The sequence below is a fragment of the Chaetodon auriga genome, chromosome 21 (genome assembly GCF_051107435.1).
Source record: "Chaetodon auriga isolate fChaAug3 chromosome 21, fChaAug3.hap1, whole genome shotgun sequence".
Taxonomy (NCBI): Eukaryota; Metazoa; Chordata; class Actinopteri; order Chaetodontiformes; family Chaetodontidae; genus Chaetodon; species Chaetodon auriga.
The window spans coordinates 5528395-5555630 of record NC_135094.1 but is presented as its reverse complement, the minus strand read 5'-3'; the positions used below and the strand labels follow the sequence as shown (position 1 = coordinate 5555630).

General features: G+C 42.6%; 1 protein-coding gene across 1 annotated transcript in view; it reads right to left on the bottom strand.

The window, feature by feature from the left end:
* The window catches only part of LOC143340181 (cadherin-7-like), a 100059-nt gene that overhangs the window by 16510 nt on the left and 56313 nt on the right, over window positions 1-27236 (bottom strand). Inside the window, exons 5-9 of the mRNA XM_076761839.1 lie at window positions 16063-16230; window positions 14038-14225; window positions 11920-12173; window positions 10693-10829; window positions 8123-8244 (exon numbers count right to left, since the gene is read on the bottom strand). Of these exons, the coding sequence (XP_076617954.1) occupies window positions 8123-8244; window positions 10693-10829; window positions 11920-12173; window positions 14038-14225; window positions 16063-16230 (869 nt within the window). The remainder of the gene's footprint in view (window positions 1-8122; window positions 8245-10692; window positions 10830-11919; window positions 12174-14037; window positions 14226-16062; window positions 16231-27236) is intronic.

Genomic DNA, 27236 nt, shown 5'->3' with positions numbered 1-27236 from the left:
TTCAGCGCCTTCTGTGCAGCAGCACGTTTCTGCCGCAAGAGAAGAAGAATCTCAGTCAGTACATGCTGTACAGGAGAAGCATATCACACGCAGACATGCCATATGGACGACAAATGATAGCCACCACGACGGCCATCAAAGTGGGTGTTACTGCAGCAGTGTCCTTATAAATTTAGATCAAGCCTCCTGAATCCTTTGTAGGCAATCTAAAAACTCAACCCTGTGACAACTCACACCCGTGGACAGGATCCAAGGGATTCTTAAAAGCAATTCACACTAAATTATCACATCTCCCAGCCCCAAACAGCTCTGCGTCTAACATCAAGACAAAAACAAAATTAAAATAATAAAAAATAAAAAGGGCGAGGAAGAAGAAGAAGAAGGAGAAGAAAAAAAAGCCAATGATCCATCAGGGCTGAGACATGGATTATCAGTTGTCAGCTGTGATTAAATGCTGCTGGTTACAAGCTGTCAGGTATTAGGGGTTGGTGTAGGTGGTAAACGACATCCTGCCAATTATTAAATCTGGCAGGCGGGGTGAAAATTCATGAATATTTTACTCTGTTTCTAAACAAAATTAAAATAGTTCCTCTTTCATCAGCAAAAGTAATCACAAAGTGTGCTTCTTTTTTTTGTTTACGGCTTGGTGTTGCAGCGCAAGGGAAATTAATGTGGGAGGCAGATATGCAAAAAAAGGTTATCTGCTCGAGTTCAAGAACATCTGGGATGTCTGTGTACACAGGCAGAAGTGATGTTTGTGTCAGACCCAGATCGGTGACAGGTAGATGCAACAACCGAGCACCCAAACATGCAGTGTGTGCATGCTCGGCTGCATATCATGAAAGCTGCCATTGATTCAGGGATCATAATAACTCACAAGCCTCTCACTCTGTTATGGAAATTTCACATCTGATAGAAACCTTTCTTTGTGGTTCTTACACCCCCTATACACAATTTGAAACCTTTGATGTCCTTTGAATATTGCAGATGGATTTGGAGCTTATCTCTAGGAAGGTTTCCATTCCTCACTGCGGAGCGAAAGGACTGTAAATCATCCTTAAATCAAACACTTTGTAATGTATAATGCCTTTCATTAGTGTGGCTCTGATGCAAGGCGTTCCACAGAACCTTTGGTGGGGAATTCTCTAATGGGTTGAGTAGCAGACAGGAGGAGAGAGGCAGGGATGTAGGCATAAATTCTCGCTGAGAGACATTAACAGCAGCAGCAGACTGGTGGCTGTCGCAAGGCAAGACTGAGGAGGCCTATGAATCACAGAATTAAAGGTTTTTTGAGTTTACACATGGCTGCACGTCAGATCAGAGAGGATATAAAAGGACAAAGGTCTCTATTTGTCGCTTCGGAGGAGGAGGAGAATGTGCAAACAATGGAGACATGCAAGCACACACATATCCATGCACCTTCAGTGGTACTGCAGAAACGAGGTGCAGTCCATTAGAAAGTTTAATCCTGAATAAAAGGATGTCCGAATAATAAAAACAGCGATTTTTAGCATTTTTGACCTCCTCAAACGAAGCCCGAACGACAACTTTTGAGGTACTTTTTGAGGCTGATACTGATTTGGAAATTTAGGAATTTGACAAATATGATAAACCGTAAACATAGACAACAATTTTGATGCGGATCCCTCAGATTTGTGGGGTTTTTGAAAATATTTTTAAATTGCTGCATTTGGGGCGATCATCGAAATCACTGGAATTACCCACCCAAATAGCACCACTAACAGCGACAACGTGCCTGAGTAACAAAGCTGATCCTGGAAATGAAAACACTCGAGATACTCAGCTAAAACACTCAGTTATAAAGCGAGTGAAAACTGAGCAAAAACAGCCCGACAGAGCGGAACTTTCTGCAAACTTCCAGCAAAGGTGCCAGAGCTTCTGATCTCACGTTTCACCTCGCTGTCATCGGCTAACAATTAAAAAGTGACTCTGCTTCTTTTAATGAGGTGACGCAGGCATCATCAGCCGCATAGGTCACACCTGACAAACACCTATCAGCACTTTGCATTAGCAGTCTAATTATGGCAAAACCCAATCATTAATGTTCTGCAGATTTTGCGTTTGATCAGTTTCAAACTTACAGAACTTTATTTCACACTAGTGCAGCGAGCAGTTCGGTACGTCACGTTAAATGGAGAAAAGGGCGGGAAATCGCATTTACAATGAGTGCGTAGTGTCAAGTATTAAAAGTTAGCATTGAAAACACTGTAAGCGTTGATTATATTTTCTTTAACTGGATGTTTCTTGACCTAAAACAGAAAATTGGACATTTTTCTAACTGAAGATATTTTGTTTAGGCGTCTTTATTTAAAACTGATGCAATGAGCAGTTTAGCAAATTAGGTTAAATGAAAGGATCTTTGTAGAAAAAAAATGTACAAACTTCAGGTATTTCACTGATATCACGACTTTCTTTCGAACCATACCCACCTCTAGATACGAGCTATAATCAAAAACCACTTCAGTCTTGTGATCTGGATGCACATTTCTCCAGACAGACGGACCACCGGGATGATTGAGCTGAACCTTCACAGACCAAACACTAACTCAGCACTTGCAGTAATTCCACAAATAACATCCTGACAACTAGAATGTGCCTCCTCTCGCCGGCGTCTGGCTCAAACAATCAGGGTCCTGCTGAGCAGCTGAAGTATGCAGGTGAACCACAACGACTGGAATTCACCGCACCTCCGACACAAAGCATCTGCGCTGCTTTGAGCGAGTCAGACTCTCAGAAATGTGGCCTCTGTAATGAGGAAAGTATCATCAGCTAATGTGGCTCGGCCGAGCAAAGCCTGCTCACGTTGTCCTGAAAGTGTAATTATCAGATAGTCCGCCAGATGAGTCATGCGATACCATCAAGCCGGCCACTTGAAACCAAGAGTATAAATAAGCACTGCATCAAATAGGTGGCACTCCTTGCCGTGGCAGTGAGACAGCTGTCACCGGGGGTTGTGTTGAAGAGGTGCTGGTCCTGCTGTTTTCGCACCCCTCACTCTGAGCTGCTACGCCGCTGCTTCCTATGACACCGGCGCCCCGAACATCACCCACATGTGACGCCCGCGAGTTCGCCGACAGATCAACAGCATCCGCTCACACATCCCGCCCTGCTGTCACCTCACACGCACACACACACAGATACATCCTAATGGCAATCAATATCTAACATTCAACAAATGTCATCTTTCAATCTCTCTTCATTTCTTTCTCTGCCCGTTGGCTCGGTTCACATCGATTATCTGAACCATGTGCTGAGATTGGTCTCGACACGAGCATGTTTGTTGGCATGATCCCGACAAGCCAGAACTGCTGATGTTAAAGTGATCTCCCGGTGAGATCCGAGATTAAATTTGCTCCGTGTTCTGTCTTTTTATAGAACAGACAGCATGCTGCCACACGTTAATGTTTTCCGCCTTCCGTGCGCCTTGACATATCTGTTTTCGACCCCACCTTGATGCAACACCTATAATAAACTGATAATTTAAATGAAGACTGGAGGTGTGAGGATAGTTTCTGTTGTTCGTGTGATTGATGTGACAGTCGAGGCAGTAGTTAAGAAGCTGTGAGTCAGTCACTTTTGATCAGGGGAATAAAAAAGAAATCAGGACTTTTCAAAGTCTGACACTGTGGGCCTCCCCTCAGACGAAATCAAGACAACCTCTATCTAAACTGTCATTGTTTGTGTGTCCACAGGTTTTCAACACAGGGCAGATATCTGACTGTGAACGGATAGAGGAGAGCGTACCAGGTATATAAGGATATTATTATCAATATTCAGTGGTTATTATTAAGTCTGATGGCTCTTTGTCTCAGTTTACTGTCTAAGTTTTGGACCTATAGCTCCTATAAGACTTTGGGGTATGCAAACAGGAAGTGTGATGTTGATGTGGAGCTACAGCTTGAGGCCCAGTCTTTTTAGCCTGTATTTGTTTACATTTTGGCAACTTGGCAAAATCAAAAGTATGCCGAATTATCTATTAGCTGCTTCTGTTTGCAGTGTATCCACGGCCACACAGACAGCTATCACTGGATTGCTCCGATACTGAAGAAAATGTAAAAATGTGATGATTCTCAGGCAAGTTCTGACACTGCGGGTCGTGATCCTGGAGAAGTGTGAGTCACGCTGAATTCAAAGTTGCATGTATCATGTCTGTGTTTGGATTTGACTGACTTATGACTCAGAGAAAGGGCACAATGTTTGACGCAAACAGTGCGATCTGGAGCAGAGGATTTTGTACCTCAGTTGGGAGGCACGCCTAAACCTGGACAAATCTCTGGAGGATGCTGAACCTCCTCTGGGATCCTGCGGGAGTGCAAGGAGGGGCAGGGGAGCAGATTGGGGGCAGCAGAATGCCAAGTCCACTCATGTATGTAATGGTTACACTGAAGTGATTGTACAACGTCACCCCCTGTCCCCCCACCACCATCCCCACTGCCTCTGCCCCCTCCACCCCATCATAATATCAATTAATATTATGGCAGCAGACAGACGCACCCATGATCCGTAACAAGTGGCATCTCTGGAGAGAGCCAGAGCCACGAGACCGCCTTAATTAGGCCTGAAAAATGGCAGGTTATTCCATCCCTGCACTCCCAGTTAATCTGTGCTACAGAGCCACAGAGTTAACCCTGGCCCCAACTGGCAAATGTTATTATTTCATCTTTGTCTCAGCTGTGAATAAGCCGATGGGCGTGACAGCCAGTGGGCGGCCTAAGAGTTTTAACAAAGCTTTACAGGGAGGCAGAGCAGTCGGTACAGCCAACTGTTCACTGCTACGGCCGGACATACAGAGCACAACAGGAGCATTTTAATTAATTAGGAATCAGGGGGGTGGTGTGGCACACATCTGACAGGTTACGAGTCCACCCAGTCTGTCTGCTAACAGACAGCCGACACCTCGTTGTAATTCAAACAGGGTTTTGCATTCAAATGTCAACCTCTCTCCTTCCCTTTGCTCTGTATGTGTTTTTGGGTGTAAATTTCATCATGAAATTTCCATTTTGCCTGCCTCCATTATTCAGTCTGGAGGTGCAGTCCCACTGGTACACATCAGCTTTGCCTAAACAGAAGGCTTTATTTGAATGGGATTGAATAGAAATTGGAATTAGTGAAAAACAAAAAAAATGAGAACAAGCACTTCATTCGCTCCGACAGTGAAGCGAAGGAGATGACAAAGCTTGTGAGTTTATCAAAAATTCATGTTTTTCATGTGAATTCAACATGAGGATGTTTTGGTTATTGGACATTATGCATTCAAGTGATACTTGCACATGTGATTCTGAGATATTTTACAGGTGAAACGTGAGAAATCGCATGCAAAAACAAGTGTTTCCAATATAATAAGTTCACATGAAGTCAATTATCAGGTTGCTAACAAGATTCTGGTAATATTACTGCAATTCAAGATTACGTAGAGCGTTACTGCTTTCTAATCAGCAGCTAACTACAATACCAGCATTCAATAGAGAGAACAAGAACTTAAAAACACTGGTGTCACGAAACGTAACAGCCACCTCACAAATGTTTAAAGCTGTAAACCTGCACAAAAATGACAATTACCAACATGAAGCACCGTATTCTGAACACACACATAGCAAACACTGAGGTCACAAAGCAACAATTGCATTGTGGAATATAAAACAGCGAACTTAACAAGCTACTCAGTCCAGCACGGCATGATGGGAACACTCTGCTCCGCCTTTGTTGCAAAATGCAGATAAACATATTTATTCAGTGTTTTTTTTTAATGGGCATCAAACTCGCGTTTACGTGCGCAGTTGAAAAAATAGACGTGAAGCATAAATGAATGCTTCAGTGACGCAGGTGAGACACAAATGAAGCACGAGCCTGCACGGAGCTGCTGCAGACAGCTGCATAGATTAACACGAGAGCGGATCTGTTGCGTGACACACGCGTGTAGGAAAAACTGGTCTGATAAAGCTTGTTAGCAAAATCCCTGTCAAACCAATCATATGGTAAGATAACGTTGCCACACAGACCTGGTTAGGCCGAGGCTGCAGCAGAGAGAGTTAGTATTACATAGCTTATTACATTCAAATGACAGTGACTAGTAATATGTAATATATATATTGAAAGTAACTTGTCCAACACTGCTCTCCTTCTGCCTTGTTCTTGTGCAACAGTGTGGGTGGTGAAGCCAAATCAAGTTGCAAACTAACTTTCTAATTAGCCAAATAACTGCCTAAACGCCTGCGTTCAGACAATTGAGCAAAAGTGTGAAGGAAGGTCTCTAAATTCATCAGTCAGGTGTGAGAGGAGAGCACCTCCACACACAACCACAAAAACACACCACTTAAAATGCTGAGAGCGTCTCGACTATTAGCATGTTGAAACTAGCTTCTAGCCATGTAGCAGCTCATTTTATGGCTGCCCCGTTTTAAGAGAGTACGGGCGGAATTTGAATGCAGCACGTCTGCTCGCCGGGCGGACGAGGACAGCGGCCTCCGTCACCGGCAGCTCCTCGCTTTACAGCAGAGTAGCTCCTAGCTACACCGAAGGGGGACCTCACAGCTCAGCTATCGCCGGCATTGAGTAAGCAATCTGTCTGCTACAGCTGAGTAATTACAGATCTGCTGTACCTTTTCCTGCTGATGATGCTGTCATGGGCCATGGCTGTTGCTATGTCCTGGGGGCTGGTTTGATTGTTGGGGAACGACTTTGTTTCAGTGTTGTCGTAGGCTTTGTGCCATAATTTATCAGGTGCTAGTGGGAAGAAATGCACAAATTATGTGTTGAATTTGAGAGTCGGGGTGTATTGATGGGTGGTAGTTGCTTGGGTTGCTCTAAATTTGATACCACAGAGCAACAACAATCATCTCAGCATAAGTGGCAGCGTCATTAACCAGAAATAGACATTCAGCTGTGGTAGAATGCATTCTTCAATAATGAGGGCATCTACTATAGAGGCAGTGTTTGTTCCAGCAAATACTCTCCACCCTGAGGCTGAAATCTGATTAATTAAATTTAAATCTAGCAATATCTCAAAAGACCTTAAGGTAGGTTGAATTATATCTAGGTATATAGGAGGTTCATGTGTTTTTTTTTTTTTTGCATCTTTAAAGATTGAACAAAACAAAAGTGAGACAAACTCAAATACACCTAAAAGCTCAAAACAGCACCAACGGCAGAAAGCTTCACCTGTCAGGCTCCGTAACCTCGCTGAGTAAAGAGCCACATTGTGGTCAAGCATCATGCACACGGAGAAAAAACAAAAGCACACATGAAAAATAGTCCCTCATTTTTTGTAAATGAAATCATTTGCTATGTTAGTTCACCCTCCCGTGAGCACGATGACAAACAGCTCCGAAATATGAATGCAAATAACATATTTAAAAGGGCCTAATAGCCATTTCCAATACAATGCATCATTCTGATCAATTGTACGTTTTCAGGTCTACACGCCTCCTTTACCCTTCGCCTCTGATTGTATTTTCCAAATGCCAAGACCAGACGAATCGCCGGCGCAGACACACAAGTCATTTAGCAACAATGAGGCCAAATGCTAAGCAGGGAAAATGCGACGCATGGCTACAGCTTCTTTTCCCTGCATCTTTTCCTAGATCAAATCTTCTATCCCTGAAATCTCCCAGGATCTCCTTTTTGTTTGATACCGTGATGCATTTTCTGCCCCACTGCCTCCGTGGTGATCGTCTAATTATGCCGGTCTCCAGAACCGAAAGTCAGACCGAGTACGAGCACCACTCCATCCCAGCATGAGATATCACATTACGCCGTGATATTATTGTGGATTAAGACCACAGGCAGAGTCAAGCACTGTCATTAATTTAGTCTGCTTTGACAGTATGCAATGAGAGTAACTTCTCTAATGAACGATAACACCTACAATACGTGCTATTAAATCTTAAGGATGTGTCTCATACTAATGATGCCATCTCCCTGGAATGACCTCGAGCTGTGAAGCGGATATGTGCACAGTGGACTTGTTTTGAGGAACAAGAAAGGGTTTTAATGGCTTTGAGAGTCAGCAGGCTGTCTTTGTGAGTCAAACTTCAAGCGAGCAGAGAGATAGAGAAAAAGAAGTGGAAGTTGAACCAGCTGCAGAGACTTTGCTGAATCTTACCTGTCCTGGCATGGCGTTTTCACAGAGGAGAGTTTCATAGTCTATGGCAAAGACCGGGGCATTATCATTTATGTCCAGCACCGTGATGAGACAGATGCCTTTTCCAATTTGGGTTGGGTCCTCTGGAAGAGAAGAGAGAGGAGAGAGTCCCCCGTTCATTTCACAACATTCAGCAAACTTTCTTTTAAACACTTTAATTCTGCATTGATGCACTTGGCCAAATTATGGGATATTGATTTTAATCATGTGTTTTAATTAATCACAAAGGAGGAGGGAAAAAAATGCTGCTGTAATGAAATATGCAGTGTGCTTCCAACAGCTGGCGTCCTTACCCACACTGCTGTGGATCAGCCAAATTGACTACGCTCGGCGCAGGCTTGTAGTCGGGGAAGGCTGCGTGTGCCGGCGAGCCATCTTGCACGGCGGGCTTCACGCCACTGTCTGCCTGACACACACTGATGGCTAAATGGCTGCGTCTGAGTGCAAGATGATGATTTGGCCTGGCGTCGCCGCCATGCCGGCCAGAGATGACGTGCTGACATTCGGGCAGGCTGATTTGATGGTGATAAAAAGGACGCGCGGAGCCTCGGGCCACAGACTTCTTGTCATTGGCGTGGTCTGGGCAGAGCGGATGAAATGTGAGTGACTGCAGCTCAAATGCACAACATCCCTCAACCGAAGAGTCCCTGCACTCTTTTCAGTTACAAAGAACCCATTTACTATAAATACTGTCATAAGGCATACAGGGCAGTGGATTTTGTTGCCAGTCTGTGAACTCAAAGATGTTTTCAGCTGGAAACAGCGCCCGAGTGTCACTATGTGTCAGAAGCCACTACCTCATGCATGAAGGACTGTTGTGACATTTCATATGGCTATTATTATATGCTGCCTTTTCTTTGTTGCTATATCAGGCAAGTGCTCACACTCGGGAATCAACCGAGTACTGCTTCTGTGTGCTGTTAGATGTAAATAAAAACACATCTTTGAACCAAAAAGTGATAAAAAAGGTTTTGGGAAAAAAAAAGACCTTTTTTCACAGCGTTCAATGTGAGGATGTGAAGGCAGAGGGACTGCCGGGCTGACAGGCTGGTTGTCTTTTTTAACTTATACTGATGTGACGCAGCTGTCTTGAGAGCTCGGCGGATTTTGTGCTGATGACTGCTATCCATTGCGTTTGCATTACGGCGGTGAAATGATAGAAACACTGGGAAAGAAAAAGGCACTCGTGTCCTTCGAGCCTTAGACAGCTGAACAGAAAGTCAGATGGCACTTCTTCACATACACATATCGCATTAACATAGATCACCCGTGGGTGAGATCGCCCACCCTGAGTCAGCATCGCGTCCCCACGGCTCAGGGACACGTGGAGGGCAAAACGACCGTCCTCTGTGTGAATTAACATTCCCCCGACAGCCCTACAACAAACCCAACAACTACACTGTCCACAGCACAGAATGCTATATGAGATTATGAAGAAGGTAACAGGACAGGACCTTAGCTTTCATATGCTTTCTCACTGTGACAAGTAAAATGTCGATTCGCTATACCCTGGTGGCACTGCTCAAAATTCTTATTAATTTTGGAAGCAGTTGGTCCTTAATCTAAAATAGAGGTAGGCAAAAGCAGTCATTTCTAGCCAGCAACCATCGATTTGACAGTGCTAGCTGTAGCTAGTGAGCTAATTTAGCTAAAGCTAGTGCCATTAGTTGGTGGAAAACTCTCTTCCAGCTGACTTCCAGCTTGTTTTAAAATGAAATTTTTGTAAAAGAAGTCTACATGCGTGAGACATTACTGAGCTAAAAGGCTAAAGCTACATGTCCCAGGCCAAGTTAGCAGCCTAACGACTTCATGACTCATGTAGAAGACATGGAAATAAAGTGTTGCTCTTGTTCTGCAAAAGTGTTGTATTGTTGTGCTAGTTAGACCTCATACTAAGTATGTCAAGGAAAACATACTTCATATGAACATAACCCTGTTTTGCTGCTTAGCTTACATGCTTGCCCATATTTTTAAAGTGAAAGTTTGATTTCACTTCTACTTCAGAGACAAGGCTTTCGCGATGAGGACTAACCGATTAGCGAAAGTAATTCTATCTCAGGTGATGGGTACTGGATGGAGTTGCTGGATTGTAAATTTTCCCAAATCCAATGCCAGAGCTGCTAACGTTTGCCTAAATTCTGAGAGTGTCCAGGATGAGTTTCGCGACAACGGGGAAATACAAGAGTTAAACCAGGCTTTTTTAAACATGCCTGCAACTCTGAAAACTAATGTAGCGAATGCTCCACTTGGTTATGACTGTGGGTCCTGAGCTACTTAGCCAGACATGACTGCACTGTTTAATCCATACACGTTTGCTCTTGTTTTTGGGGGGTTAACACAACTCTTTAAAGCTGAGCATCTGAAACCAGAAGCACCTCAATATGTGTAAAAATCCAAAGCTTGACAAATGTGCCCTACCTAGTTAGAGTTGCCAGGATATGAATGACAGCTGCTGCTCAGGGAAGGGGTTCAGCAAATGGTCAACTCCGACTGGAAAAGCAGATCTGGGTGTGTACTTTAAGTAAACTTACGGCTCTCAATGGCAAAGATGGTGAGGTTATGCACAGAGTTGGCCTCTCGGTCCAGAAGCTTGGCCGTGCTGATGACCCCACTTAGAGCGTCCACGTTAAAGAAACGCTCCAAGTCTGTGTTTCTGTCAATGGAGTACCTGGACATATAAATACACAACCATACACACAATCAACATGCTTTTAAAAAATTGCTTTGGGATTATGTTATTGATTTGACATTTCAATGTTTCTTCTACTTGTAAGAAAAGATTATGGTAGTTTTCTTCCATCAAGCTGTGCAGCAATCACACCGTAGATTCTCACTTGATACCGGGAGAACTTTAATCAATTACCAATAAACTGCGTTCACACTTTAACATAAGATTTTGAGTATAAAAAGTAAAACTAATTAACACCAGTTCGGAGATTACTTTGAATCCAGAAATGCGGCAGAAACTTACAGCATGAGTGAAACAAAACCCTATTAAATTTTGATAAAATTGAAGGCTTTCTACTTGTCCCTCAGCACACAACACTGATCAAACCCTTTCAATACACAGCAACTCGTATTTCTGGAGAAAATTACAACTTCAATTAGCCTACATCCAAAGGGTATTATTGCAATGTAATTTGACTCTTGTGGCTGCATTAGTTCCACAATAATTTTAATTTCAACAGATGTAGTGAAATATATTGCAGACGCTGATAACAGTCACAGGAGCAAAAAGAGGCAATTTACAGCAACAATGGTGGAGTAATTTGATTTTCTGATTAAGATTACTAACAATCCTAACAGACCAAGCATGAATACCATACAATATTCATTCAATTAATGCAAAATAGGTGAGGATCTCGAGAGTGACACCGCACAGATTGGCAATGTGAGTGCTTGTTTTGAGTCATAAATGCCATGGCACAAGTGTTGAGCTCTGACCCTCCTGCAGGAATGCCCTTCTCTCGTTCAAGATGGCATTTCAGTTTTGCAAATGCTGCACTCCTTAGCCCTCCCACCATCTGGCATTGTCATTGTGACAGCCACACAGGGTCTTTCGAGGGGCTACGGATTCTGTGTTTGTAGATAATGTGGAGTCGTTGAATGGATTAACCCCTTAATGAACAACTTAATCTTTGCTTGATTTGGGAGCTTTACAAGGATTTCCTCTTGGGGTTTCTTCTTTAACAAACAGCTCTGGAGAACAGCTTTTAACACTATAAGATTTGTAGTTTTTAAATGCAAATCGTTAGTACCTGATGGCATTGTTGGAGGTGTCAGGGTCATGGGCAGAGACTCTCCCAATTGAGGTGCCCACTTTGGCGTCCTCCGAAACGACCATCTTGCTAAGTGGCGAGGAAAAGAGGGGTGGCTCGTTCACATCTTCCACTGTCACCTTGACAGATGTCGTGTCGCTAAATGGGCCCAAACTCAAGAAGTTGGAGTCAATGTTCCTGTTTGTGGCTTCGATTCTCAGAGAGAAGCTGCTCTTCGTTTCAAAGTCTAGAGGCTGGAGGTGACAGACAGGAAGAATACATGAACATGTGTGAGAGATGTTCACTTTTCTTGTCAAAATAAGAGACGTGGGGTTTGAAGTGGTTAACAATGTTCAGTCCTTTGTTGGAGAGACTGCACAGTCAGGGTGCCAAGGGCGAAAGAACAGCTTATATATGTGTGTAATCTGTAAATCATTCAAACAATGCTGAGATATTGATCCCAATTAAAGATGCTGATTCTAAAGAGCCATTACAATTTAACAAGGAGTCAGACTTAAACAGTCATTTTCTGATGGATTATAGTTACTTTGTGCTGTGAAAGCAATCATATTGATTTTAACGAAGGCACACAACATTCTGAAATGAATGCTTTTGAAACATTTTGTCATTTTGTCTGGAACTCCCTATTGCAACATATAATATACTGCAGGAGAACATTGATTTGACAGTTTCATTGTCAGTGACTCGCTCCATTGTTGTAATTGTTTGAGCTTGGTGCAAAACAAACAAAGGATCAAATTGGCCCATCTGACAAGAATTGCTCGTGTCCAACAATGGCTCTCCCTCCCCTACAAAAGAGCTGCAGCAATGAACTGTCACTTCCAAGTGGCCTGAGGAGATCATTTCAAGTCCTCTGAAACCCTGAAATGTAAAGTATGGGCCACGAGCTCTGGTGCATCCAAAAGTGAGGCAAGAACGTGCAACAAATGTGCTGTAGAAGCAAGTAAATGGCTTTGTTACACATTTAACTTGAGAAGTTTTACTTATCACTGTAGGCAATTATTTATAGCATCCTGGTTCCCATGGTGAGAGTTTTTTTTTTCCCGCTTTAAAATGTCTCTAGTCCCTCTATCACTGCCTACAGAGATCTCTGTGTGCTGCTGTGGTTCGATTAACCATTGGATGCTTACTTCAGTCAAAGCTGCTGGAGACAGTCAATGCTGATTTGTCATTGGTGATTATCGACTAAGAGTGAAAGGGTGAAGGGGAATAATGGAAACTGGGAGAGGCAGTTATCCGAAAATCCTGCAGCAAACAAACAAATGCTGCCTGGTGCTTAAAGACCACAGTGGGTCTGTTCATCATAACCCAAGAATGCATCACTTTCTGTGCGTCACCATAAAAGTGTGCGAAAAGACCAAAACCAACAATGCTTGAGTGCTGTCTCTTAATACTTTCTGACTGTCTGTGCATGCAGCCCCATCATTCCTACTAAATACTGCAATCATTCAAAAAACAAGTCACAAATACCAGTGGCCAGCTGTTTTTAAAGAAACAGCTGGCCACTGTAGTTCTTTGCAAACACTACTCAAACAGGAGTGAATAGTAAGTTTGTTGGGGACTACTTTCAGCTGTGGATCAATACACATTTGGTGTCCTTGTAAATATTTACAGTAGATGGTGTACAGGGCACTCAAAATAAACTACAATGCCCATGTTGCCCATGTTCATGGTAATGAAAGAACATGTCGCCGAGTGCAAGTGTGTATCTCAATAATGTATTTTCAATAGTTTTTGGACAACAGTGGAGCTCTGTGGCACAGAGGAATAAACTGCATCAGCCCTGATAGGATCAATTCGTTGTTGGTTGAGGACTTTTTACGGACTTATGCTTTAATATTTCACTATGAAAAAGTCAGGATTCATTCATATCTGTGGATTGGCTACTTATTTTGTTCCACAGTGTGATGACATGTTCGCTTCTGGACACAAAAATAAATACAGACATGTAGCGCTCACAGTTTGGCATTCAGTAGGGAGGAACAATGTAGAAATGTAGAAAAAAAATTGAGATTTTGTGGTATTTGATGTGGTACAATCAATAACAACAATACTCAAACCCACACCTGGTACACGGCTTTTATGAATATGCAGTACCTTTAGAAGGATGATGATCCCGTCTTGTGTGTCCTCATCTGTTGTTATGTTGAACATGCCAGGCCCGTCCCCGTCCATGATCCTATAGTCCATCTCTGCGTTGGAGCCTATATCAGCGTCAGCCGCTTTGATTCTGGCCACCACAGACTGCACCGGCAGTGACTCCAGCACCGTGTACTGATAGTTCTCTGGGAAAGGAAGGACAGGAGGGGATGCTAATAATGGATGTGCTTATTTCACCACCAACTCACCTTCAAGCGGCTCAGCTTTCGTTATACCCCTTCAGCTTTGATTCGGTTGTGTGGCTCCTCAATAAATTCATGTTGCATAACACAACAGGCAGCAGTGGTGAGACACGGAATGGAGCACTTGGCTTTTCATACTGCAGCACAGGCAGTGGAGATGGCAATAGAAAAGTAAAATACGCAATTAAGAAAGCAAAGACTGATTTCAGTTGTCAAATTTCTGCAAGTTGCTGGCAAAATACAGAACCCCCTAAATGTTATCTGGGTGTAATGGGTTATTTCTTCGACCAAAAACGCAGAAAGTAAGAAAAAAACCATGAGTCGGGTTTAGATCCCTTTGGTACCTTTCAGGGGATGAAATGTCCACTTGAAGATTCTATTACTCTGAAACTCTCCATTGTGTTCCTTGAGCTTTTGTCTGACCCTTCGGATTTAAAGTACTCTTATAAGAATAAAGAAGGGAATCATATTCATAATCATAATCTCTCCAATCACCATGGCAGAGCTCATTACCAGACCTTTCTGTGTTCCTCACAGTGTCTCCCTCAGCCACCGTCTAAATGCTAATCTGCCTGACATTGTTTGCCGCCATGTAATCTTTATAATGGCTTTTTAATTTGCCGTGGAATAGCAGCTCTTTAAAAGACCAAAGAATTGCTTTCCTCTCACCGTTTTGCCCCTGCACCTACCTCTTTTCCCTTCTCCCCACACCTCCCCCGCAGCCTGTCCTCTCATGCAGCTAACCTTGGCTTCTTTCCCCTCGTTTCTTCCAAGGACTAGCTATAGCTCCCATCTCTATCAGCTCTGATGCTCCATAATGGTCTATCGATTCTGACCCATGACCCTGGGAGTGCGACGGCAGGAGCAAAACCTAAAACTTCTCCAAAGTCTCTTTTTTTCCCCAGCGTGACAGGACTGGGTTAAAACTGCATTGATGACTTGTTGTGCAAACTTGAACCTTTCTTTCCCCCAGGGGCCTGCAAATTGACTCTGCTTCATGGCAGTCCGGTGGTGAGTGCACCAGCCAGACAGTGGTTGGGCTATCAGCGGTAAACCGATTGCCGGCGCTTCGGATTATCATGAGAAGCACTGCATGCCTTTGAATCCTAAAGCTCGGCCTGGAACCCATTAGCAGGCCGTGAAATAGGCTGACAACAAAAAAACGGAGCCTGATTGATCCTGGTATCCGACGCCAAAGCAGCCCCCCTGCTCTGCTGAAGAGTGAAGCGCGGAGGTGCACACCTTGCAGGAAGGCTGTTTTTTAATTTGGTCGTGAAAGTTGAAATGTTTGCTGAAAAGTACAAACGTGGGGAAGTTACAGAGATAAACAAGAACGAGGTTAGGAAGGCAGTTAACATAACCTCAGAGAGTGGACGAGATGAGGTTCACCGATGAGCACTTCACTAGTGTGGTTTTCTTCTGAGATTTACGAGTACTTTGTTTTCAATTGTATTCGACCAAAAATTATTCTAGTCTTGTTACATAAAACAAATTTGATATTTTCCAATGCTGTCTTTTTGGCAGCCCAGTCTTTTTCGTGCCACTGCATTCACTGCAGACAGTACTAAGTATGCCCTCCTTTGCTTGTCTGAGTTCAAGTGGTTTTCTCATGATAAGAGATATTTAAAGGCCCATTCAGCTAGAACAAAAAAATCCTGTGAATAAGAGAATCAAGGAGTTGGAGGTTTTATTCTGATTGCCGAGCTGTTGAGAACATGACATGTACCGTACATGACAAGCTTAATCGACCCTGTAGGGACAATCAGAAGCGGAATCTTACTGTGAGCGAACCGAGGCGGGTTGTCATTGACATCTGTTAGCGTGACAGTGACAGAGGTGGTGCCGGAGAGGCCGCCCATCTGGCCGACCATGTCTTTGGCCTGGATGACGAGAACATACTGGTCCCTCGTCTCCCGGTCCATGTTGGGGAGAGCTGTTCTGATGACACCTGAGGAGAGAGGAAGAGAGGGAGTAAATGTGGTTTAGGCCAACATACTGAACCCTCAGATTAACTCCCTCACCTCTTAATAAATATTAAACAGGATGTTACTTAACACTGAATATAACAGTGGGTAGCATGCCATGTTGTTTTCATACATAATTGTCCATGTTTAGTTGATTTTGGTTAGCATTTTTGCTACCATTACCACAACCACCTGAAGTGGCTGAAGGTGGACATTTCAACAACTAACTAACTATTTAGACTTCACTGTCTGCTTGCTAGTTTTCACACACTCTCACTGCAACACATGCTCAGGCCTTTCAAATGATGGACATATAACCCTTATTTTTTAAAATCAATTCGCAGTTTCTTTTAATCAGTTGAGCTCTACAGTCTTTTCTCATTGGTAATTACTGCTTTAGGTGACACAGTGTGTTTCGGAAATGTTACTTTCGTCTGTATTTTCCTATTTCTTCTTCCTGATGGTGGTCAGAATCAACAGAGCTTTAAATGCCTCAAGTTCACTGCAAGTCCTGGTCTTTAATATGAAAGCATTGAAAAAGCGTGACTAAAAGACATCAACAAAATTACACCTCCAGCCCTAAAATTATTTCAGCAGCTAGGTGACAAGAAGAACACTTCTGGAGTACTGGAAGGATTTATTCTTGTCAAAATAGATGGCCTTAAAAACATGAATTCAGACTGTTAACTGCAACTCTTCAAGTAGTAATTACAAGAATACATGACTTAGGTTAATGGATATTTCCATAATGGCTGGTTGTTTACAGAACAGCAATGATTTATGACTCTTATGTGCCCTCAAATGTGCTGTCACTCCAAATAGTTTAGCGGTCTGACATATGATGAGGATGTTAAGACGTTGTCAGAAAAGTGAGCACATGCAAAGGGACATTTTAGCCGCCAGGGGAGGCATTATCTGTCTGTCCCCCTGTCTTGATTGATCTGTATCAGAAAAAGATCAGAGATGTGACAACACTGGCATCAAATGACTGGCATTTGTCTGTGGTTTGCACCTGAGCTGCTGTATGATACAACCAGTGTCAGGCCAAGATGTGGCACACATGCACAAAATACTAAAAAAGCTCGAAAAGAAATCTTCTCATTAATGACATTTTTTCCAATCTCAACTTTATCTCCTGACTGCGAGGATGATAATTCCAGAAAAATTAACGGCATGAATTTAAATGCAAAGAAAAGTGTCCTAATCCTTCAAAAGCAATCACTGTTGCTCACAAAGTTAATGACTTACCACACAATGTGTTTCATTCATTAAATGGCACTTATTAAAGATTCCTACAGAACATGGCAGATTACTCATTACGAACCCCACAAAGCCACAGCACACAGTTCCTGAATAAATGAATCATTTTTAGCTGCTTTATCACATTCACAGCCTGATGAAGCAGATCAAAGACAGACTCTTGCTTAGAGTTGGCACCTGAAGAATTTCTCATAATCCTTTAAATTGCACAGAAATTTGACATGTAATTGAGGCCCATTCTCACGACGAGGAAAAAAAAAAAAAAAAACGCTGGAGCTATTTGCTCATTACATGAACTGAAGAATTCTCAATCAGCTGTACCCTTGATGAGGGCTGTGTTGTTCTTAGACCTGGAATTACCGAGGATGTTTGCAGATTCCACCGGTGGATTTGAAGAAGTCGAGGTAGATTTATACCTGTTTTTTACTCCCACTGCAGACAGACGGTTAGCAAATCGCTGGTGAACATAGTGGAACATTTAGCTGCTAAGAAAGCTCGATATTTACTCAGAAGTTGATGAACCAGAGCTAAGAGGAGGGTGAATATCAGACTTTGTCAGGTTGCCATGACTCAAAATGAAGGAGGAAAAAAAAGAAGTGATCTTTAAAAATAGATCTTCACTTCCTTTCTCGTACTCTTACACATGTACTGTACCTTGATTTACAGGCTAATGGCACACACATCATGTAACAGTATAGTTATTTTCATTATACACTGGTTCTCAAAAACACCATTATTTGGTATGTGAGTGGTACATACTGCTACAGGCACAGTAATAAAGTATTTGTGCAATTTCAAATGGTTTGGTATTTTTCATATTTTTGCCTGCATGTCCACAGGTTGTCTAACCCGATGCACCAGATGGTTTGTTGCACCGAACCATCTGGGAAGTCGTCCATGGAAACTGGAAAAGGGCAGGCACTTTCAGAAAATACTTGGCAGGGGATTGGATGAACCATCTGTCTATCACAGGCTAACTTCAACCAATCAGATCAACGAATCATATGCACAGTAGGCCGAAGCCAGTCAGGAGGAAATGGTACTCTCCTGTTCTGACATATCTGATGCTATAGGAGCACCTCAATAACCTCTTTAGGAGCGGCCATTGTTGCTCTCAAATGAGCAGTCTCTTTCCTCGCCGTCGTCACACCCGCACACCACCTGCAGCTGCCAGGAGCTCCTCATAGGACCCTGATTGGTCCTCACGCCTGTGGTTTGGCCACAAGTGCATAACTTGAAGCCTGCCAAGATGGCTTCTGTGCTGCTCTTGTGAATCCAGCTGCCTCACAAGATAAAAGGTTCTCGGCTTAGAGGCAAACATCTCTGAGTGAATACTGCACATACTGTTACACTGATACCTATGACGGGAAAAAAAAGTGATTGTTATGGGTTTTGTCACCCATGTTGTTTTCTTATTTCAATTATGCATTTCAGTTCCCGTGATGTAAACAGGAAGTATAATTTGAACATGGAGGCAGCTGATTAGCTGGCTGTAGACGACACCTGAGCCCATCCTGTGAGCCTAAATTTGTTTACATTGTCAGTTAATCTGCACCGGGGAAAGTAGCGCTGCATTAGCTGCTTACACTGTGGCCATGGGCAGAAAAACAACATTAAAACGCTAACATTAGATACTGCATTAATTGTAAATGGGTCTGTGGATGTAGTATATCAACAGATTTCTGATAAACTGCTGTCACTATCACGATTAAGGTCCACTGTGTATATCAGGTTCGTGTGTTCGGTTTTGACTTGAGTTATGACCCTGACTGGCAGGTGCTGTTTTTTATCCCAGTGCAAAACCACAACCCTCATCACAACATGTCTGACCTGGCCCTCATTCTTGCTTCATCCTGAAGAAGGATATCTTGACCTTGCGAGTGTGGTCCTTTCAAGAATAGAACAAGTACAAAGCACACACACTCTCTCTCTCACACACATACACATAGTATTTGTAATTAAGCTTAATCCAGGAACAAAGGACGACGGACAAACAAATCAAGAAAAGCGGGTCAAAAACACTTTAAGAGAAAAATGAAGACGCCTTTTGACCGTTAACCATGGCTGTACTAGAAAATAAACAATTCCATTAAGTGTTTAATTTTCTCTCTCTCTGCCATCCTTTATTAATGTCATTACAGCCCCTCCAGCTGAAAACTGTTATTGGCTGCTCTAACTAAATGGCTCAGTTAGCTAAATTATAGTGAGCCGTCCACTTCTTTTTCTCCAAAGTCCCTGCCAGTGGGCTTACAGTGGGATGACGGTGGTCAATAAAGCAATAATCTTTTGCTGTTGCTCTACAAAACACGCAATTTCAGTCCTGCATCAAATAATGAACAGTGGGACGCTGTCACACAGCAATGGGGGAAAACACGACTGCCTTTCTCTCCTTCAGTTAAGCCTCAACAGCAAAGTCAAAACTGTCGTCTGTGTCTTTTTTTTTTTCCAGCCTAATGCTTTTATGCTGAGAATTCATGCGTCCGTCTCTGTGCTGTGGATATTCACCCATCTGCTCCGTTTATCCCTTGCATCCATCCTCCATCCACCCATTCATCACCTCTCTGTAGTTTCTTCCACAGTGTAACCTCGTAGCCAATTAAAGAGCACCACCACTGCTCTGGTGCCTGCTGTAGTGACACCTGTGAACCCTGTTTGCTGAGTTGCATCAGAAAGGTTACTTCAAGCCTTCAATCCTGCAAGGCTCCCTTAATACTAGCTAGACACAAACAAAGCAAAACTTTTCTGTTCTTCACACCACACAACAATACCACAGAGACAAAGCATGCATGTCTAGACTTGAAAGAGGCATCTTTAAACATTCAGGAGAAGTAAAGCTGAGGAGGAAGCTGGATAATGGTTGGACTATAATAACATCTGCAACGGATGGCTCCTACAAGGTAAAATAAACTAGAGAAAGATGTTCAGATCTTAAGCCAGCAGTGAGACAAATGAATGGTCTCACTAAACCACAGATAGGATTCACACACAATTGATATACTTATTTAATATCAGCTTGGTGTGTTGGAGCCTGAGAGATATTGGCGGTGGTTAATGATGCCATGAATCCTGATTCCAGCACGTTAGAAAAAAACCAGCGACATGTTTTTCCTCCCGCCTGGCCAGAAGCACACATACTTCTCGCAGAGCGACACTGCTAATCCACACGGCGATGTTGCAAGGCTGTTGTTTGTCTGCTGGGTGCCAGCCCCCCTCGCTCTCTATCTCTGTTACCCCGTGCGGCGCTGGTGTCATTCCTGGGGAGAGGCGATGATTAAAATCCTTCTGTCGCTATCACGGCACGGCCTCGCATTGCGCCGTGGCTCCTTGCCTCCGGTGCAAGCCAGACGCATTGTAGCCGCGCATTTATCTAGCTGTCTCCACACCACTGGCGGCAGACGGGTGGGCCATGCTCCCTGCTAAAGCCCAGATACTTGACATTTGTCTTGGGAAGAGGAAATAAAAGTGCAGACTTTGGAGGAACCCTCTGGCTCTGCGTGCAGCTATGAGAGGCACTGATGAAGGTGATGAACACTTAAACATGAAGGGTGCAGTGTGTGATTTGCTGAGCCCTCAGGCGGTCCACTTACAGGGAATAGATCCCATAACACAAAAAAACAGGCCATACAAACAGGGAATAAAACCTCCAGCCCAGGTAGTTTATTACTGAGTGACATTCAAGCATCGTGCTCTAATCACGGGTCACTATACTCACCCGCCCAGCGAGCCAGGAGTGCGAAATAGCTGACAAAATAAACACTATCCTTTTATTTAGTCTCAGCCTTGGTCCTGCGTCAAATGTCTTTGTCTGCTTTTTGCATATTTACTCAACCTCTTACCGTTTTTCTTTAGCTGGAGATTTCAGTCTTAGTCAAAGAAAACATAACAGTTTTAGTCTAGTCTAAGTCAATGAAAACTGTTGACATTTTAGTTTAGTCATCAGATTATATTTAACATTTCAGCCAATCTATTTTCTTTAGCCTTCTGTTATTTGATGAAATAGAATAACCGAGCATTTTGTAAATCTACCTGTTTCATTGTGGTGAGCCTTAAAGGACCTGTCTGTGGTGTTTAGTGGCATCTAGAGGTGAGGTTGCAGATTGCAATCAACTTAACACCCTTTGTTCACTATTAGCATGCAGGACAAACTTTGAACTCGCAAAAAATGTGAAAAGCGCTTTCTACAGCGCTTTCTGGGCTACTGTAGAAACATGGCAGCTCCTTGAAAGAGGACCCCCTCCCTCTGCGGGTATAAAGAAATCATTCATCATTATTTTACTTATTCTCCGTAAAGTAGCACATAGAAATTACTCCGAGTCTGAAAAGGCGCCTGCAGCGCGGGAAACTGCAGCGAAAATAAGACAGATTCTGTTTTGTTTTGTTTTTTTTTACATAAACTATATTTGAGTCTTTTTTCATCAACAGCACGTTGATATAGTCACAGTTAGCATTTCATGACGTCGCTGCTGTCTTCTCATCGCTCTCGTCTTGCTGATCAACGTATTTCATCAAGGTTTCTGTTAACAGAACTAACACTGAAAGGGCCCCTGTGATGGAGTACAAAGAGCCCAAGTGTTACAGAAGCATATTGTCGTGTCAAACATGCTATCGAACACAATATCCATTAATTTGTAATGTTTCGCTGAGAGGAAGTGTGTTCATCTGTGTGCACATGCAGGCATATGTGTTTGTTTGTGATTAAAATTGAAAAATTGCATCTCCCTCTCCATATTACAGGCGGCAGCCAGATTTATATCTAGCCTTCAGCTGTAGTGTTCTCGATTTAGTGCAGTCACCACTACAGGAATCTGGTCCAGAGCTACAGCAACGCACACGCTTAAAGAACAGGGTAAAGAAAACCTCAAGGTTTTCAAAAGAATATGCTGATATCTTCATCGCTGACGTGTCTCCTCTTGACCTCAGCGTCTGAATTTCACAGCAGCTATAGATTACACAAGGATCTGTTCCTGGCCTTCTCCTTTATTTGAGCAGATTCACTTTAATTAGATTCTCAGGCTGAGAAAAAGACAAAGCTCAGTCCATCCAGCCTTCTCTCACCTGAGTACCTGTCATATTCAGAAGTCACAGTCGTGTCGCTTTGAGAGGCAAACCGTGTCACACCTTAGATATCCCCTTTAGAATGTAATTAATCCTCTCACTCAGCCACCTGCACTTTCTGCTAACTAAATTCTTCTCTTGTTGTTCCAGCCATTGAGGTTTGTGAGCATGCAGGCATGCTTAGCAGTGCTAATGTGTGTGGATAATTGTCTCTGGAGGACTTGCCATATCGCCAAGGTGTACGGAGCTGGAGGCAGCTGTTCAAACCTCCTTGAGCTTGCCATCAATTAGAACGCAGTCCTTAACAGCATAACCATTTCTGCATCACCTTCAAACTAAACTACAAGCTATCAATCAACATATATTACAAAACGCTGTCTTAACTGTGCACCTGTAGGCAACTTATATATTTTGCCAACATTATGCATTGCTTGGAAGTTATTGGAGCTATTCAGGATTAAGTACTTTTCCCAAGGGCACCTTGTAGATTCAATTTGGGATTAAGAACCAGAGTAAAGAGACTTGTTAGACGAAAGAGAGCCATGATGCTTCCCACCTAACACCAGGTCACACGCAACCTCCTCCCCTCCCCCCTCAACCATTAGCCCTCTGCCACTTAATCGCTAGCGCAGTATTGCAGTGTGGAGCTTAGAGTGTATTTCAGCCCAGGCACTTTGTCAAAGTCACCCTCCGCTATGGCCCAGGCCTGTGCTGCAAATGGGACTAATTAGTAACTTGCAAAGACAGAAGCACAACGCTCATCCCACAACACTCAATCCTACGGCCGCTGTCTAAAAGCTGGTGTCTCACCCCGGGAGTTCATTCTGTAAGATACATGGTATTGACAATATGTTAAAAACCAACAGTTAACACAAACATTGTGGTCCCTTTCACAGCCAATACTGAGGGTGGACACGCTATTTAACACCAGTAACACCATTTAAACTGAGACGATGTAACTCTCGTGAGAAAAAAAAACAACACAATACTTCTACTAAAAAAGAGACCACTCAATACTTGAAGGAGTTTTTCTGCTGCAGCCTTATTTCTTCTGGTATGACCAGTAGTTTGTGGTGGTTAGTGTTAACTCAGTTTGTACATCATCAGTTAGCTGACTTCACGACTCTTGTCTACATGCCACTGATGAATATCTCGACGGTATTATCACAGCAGTGAAACAAGCTGCTGACGGAAAAGAATCTCGGAAAATGATTTCACTGTGTCGTCATCCTGTAGCTTCCAGCTGTGGCCACAGAGGGCGCTGTTTGGTAGATTCATTGTGCAAGCAACAACTTACGTCATGCAAACTTTAGTCAAGAAATGCTCTTGTCTTGTTAACAGCATTTGTAGTCCTGCCGCATTGGACTATATTTTGCTCAGATTATTTCCTCCAACACAAACAATATTTATACCATCAATTCAGAGTCTGGCTGCCTGAGAAATGATGCATCTCTCACCCAGGTTTCATTAAAGCAAGACTATGTAACATCAGCTAAACAGCAGCAACTGTGGCAGCTCTGGAGACAAGCTAAAAAAATGGCAAAAATGTTGTGTAACAGTTGCTTTTGAGTAAATGTAAAGTCTAACTCAGAAATGTGAAATTTAGCCATGATTAGCTAACATTAGCCACCACACGCTAGATAAGACTGTAACAGCCAAACCTCTGATTGTATTGAGGCGAGCTGTAGTGCATTTTACTGCTCATGAATTTAACTTTCAATGTAAAAAAAAAAAAAGAAAAAAAAAAGGAAATTGAGTTATTTCTTCTCTAAAAATACGGCTTTAAAATAGGATCAGCGAAAGCAAAGGAATGCTTTAAATAGGAGCACATGAAAGGCACAAAGACATCGTGAGATTGTGATTGACATTTCTCAGCTCTATAAACCTTACTAAATTCTTATGTGACAGAAAATCTGAAAAAGTAAATTGGTGTCAATATGCAAACGAACGTACATGTAAGCGACTGTCACTCTGAAGATCTGAGAGGCAACGGTAAACACTTTGGCAGCTAAATACAGAACAGAACGCAGGTAGACTGACATTTGATGGCATCTGTGCATCACGTCTCATCCGCCGTGCTGACTGTCTCCACGTCTGCACGGGGTACAGTTTGACATGAACTCTGGTCAGCATCACAATCGACTGTGGAAGAACGCAGGCCGCACACAGTAAGCAATCACAACCCATTAAAGCTCTTGAAATATCAACCTTGGGATTTAAAAATCCACTTAGCTTAATGAAAAACACGTCATCAGCTGAGGCGGTGAAAGAATGAGCTGCGGTCATTGAGCTGAATGGGTCTTAAGGAAAACATGACATGAGAGTAATGGGGACTTTATGGGGCAGACATGCTGTTTGAACATCACTTAAGTAAATGTCTGCTCTCGCTCTAATTGGTATTGGTGTCATGAAGTCTCACTTGAGACTCATCGATGCATTTGGGTGTTCTTGCAAACTTTGTTAAAGATCACTGAGCAGCCAGAGGGAAGTGGTCAAAAAATAAATAAATAAATCGTCCCGTCCTTGTTTTAGAAATTTCTGCTGGACACAACATGATGGATGAGGCCCCGTTTTTAAGTTCTCCATGATGAGAATTTCAATTTAATCATTTCACTCCCAGCTGTTCTTCTTGTTTTAGTTGATTCATTTGCTTTAACTCCTTCATTCAATCTTGCGGTTTTATATATTTTACTAATTTGGCTTTTTATTATTTTTACTTTTTAGCACCATTTTTCATCTAAGTTTCCAATTTGAGATCTACACTTCAATGTATTTCTGAGCTAAAATAAAAGTAAAAAGAGCGAATAAGAAGTAAAGATGTATTATCCAACAACAGGTCACCAAATACCAAATAAATTCTTCCAAGTGAGACGAGTCGCTTGCAGATAACATAAACATTGCCGATACTTTGTGACAAATGTAATTATAGAAGAGGAAGTGCTGTGATTTTTAAAGAAAATCAAATAAATAAACCACAAATAGACAAATAACTACAAAAAGTGGACAGTTGGTAAAAAGGTGCGACACTGTTAGAAGTTGATGACACTACAGGATCTTGGTTTTTACAGGAAAGCAGCCAAGCATTTTTTTACTAGCATAAATTTTTATTTCCCAGAGGTAGTTCTTCTTGAAAGGCAACTAAATTAAGATGAAGACGAAGGTAACCGGGTGAACACCTCCTAATATTTCTCTCAATTACAGTCTCATACTTTTTCAGGGAGCAATATAAGAGGAAAAATCTTAAAAAGAAATCTGTCCAAAAAATTTCCGTAAACCAATAGAGACTTCTGGGCTGTAACAGGATGCGGCTGTAAAAGCCTGCAGGATTTTCCCCTTGACACACAAGTTACTGTTCTATAAGCCGTTGTTTAAGGTTACTCCTGTCAAACAAGAGAGCATGTCTTCATGCTTCCCTGCATCAAGTCCCACATGGAGTCACACCTCCCTGACAGTCATCCATGCTATTCAGCTCTGCCACCCATATTGCATCTCATAACCATGAGATCCAATCACCCTCTACGTGGATGGAAAGAGAGCCAAGTATAATCAGTCGTGGTCAGGCAGTGATGGGCAGCAGAAAACCGAGGCGCTGGCAGGGGCCCAAGGGCTGTATCTGAGTGCACATTTAGGTGTGTGTGTGTGTGTGTGTGTGTGTGTGTGTGTGTGTGCGCTCCGTGTTTGACAGGTTAATAAACCAGCCGTTGCCCTTCTATAGACAGAGTTCCAATGTGAGTTTCGTTTGTGGGCTTAAAGTTTTATGCTTCAAGTTGGAGTTGGTCATGTTGGAAAAACCAGTGCAGCACATCACTGTCATCGCTAACTGTACCTCATGCTAACCTAAACCTCGAGCTAGCATGTTAGCATTGGGAAATTCTGGCTTTTTTCTGTGCGACTAGCTCACTATAGCTTTAGTAATACTTCTGTATGTAGGTCGACAGACAGGTGGGCCTCAGCTTATTACAGGCCTGCGACAGCCACAGATACCTGACTGCTGTGAGGATGCAAAGAAAGTAATATTTAAAAAAAGACTTTAAAATACATTACGTACCCTAGCCTTAAAGTCAATCAATCAAAGCAGGTTTAAGGGAGGAGAGAGGCAGAATGTCTGATATGTAGTTCAATTTCTGTCTGTAGTAACAGTTTAGACTTCATTTTTCCATGTTAGCTTGTCCTGTGAGGAGACACGAGCACTACAGGGTCGTTTGCACAGGAATCTGCTGAGGTCGGGGAAAAGAGACACTTCAAGTTAAGACATCCTCCTTCACTCAAAGTCTCTTTGGTTGGTTGCAGTTCACTTAAGATAGAAAGAAGAAATGACTTGAGGGATTTTTTAAGCATATAGAAACTTTAAAATATCTATTAGACTGGGTGTTTGTACAATGTAAACATGAAGAGTGAAACAGCCACCTTCACTGATATGATCTGTCTTTGGGCTAAATTTGGACTAAACCAGCCACATTTCCAGCTTTTTTTTTTTTTTTTTTTTTTTTTTTTGCATAAATGATGACTACAATTAAAAAAAAGGATCTGAATTACCAACACCCGTGCATGTCTGGTGCTTGATCACCAGCTGAGCAGAAAGGAACTGAGAAAAACATTGAAGCACAAATTCCCAAGTTCCAAACCAAACTCATTTTAAGGAAGGTGATTGCAGCATTTTAACACATTAATTAGC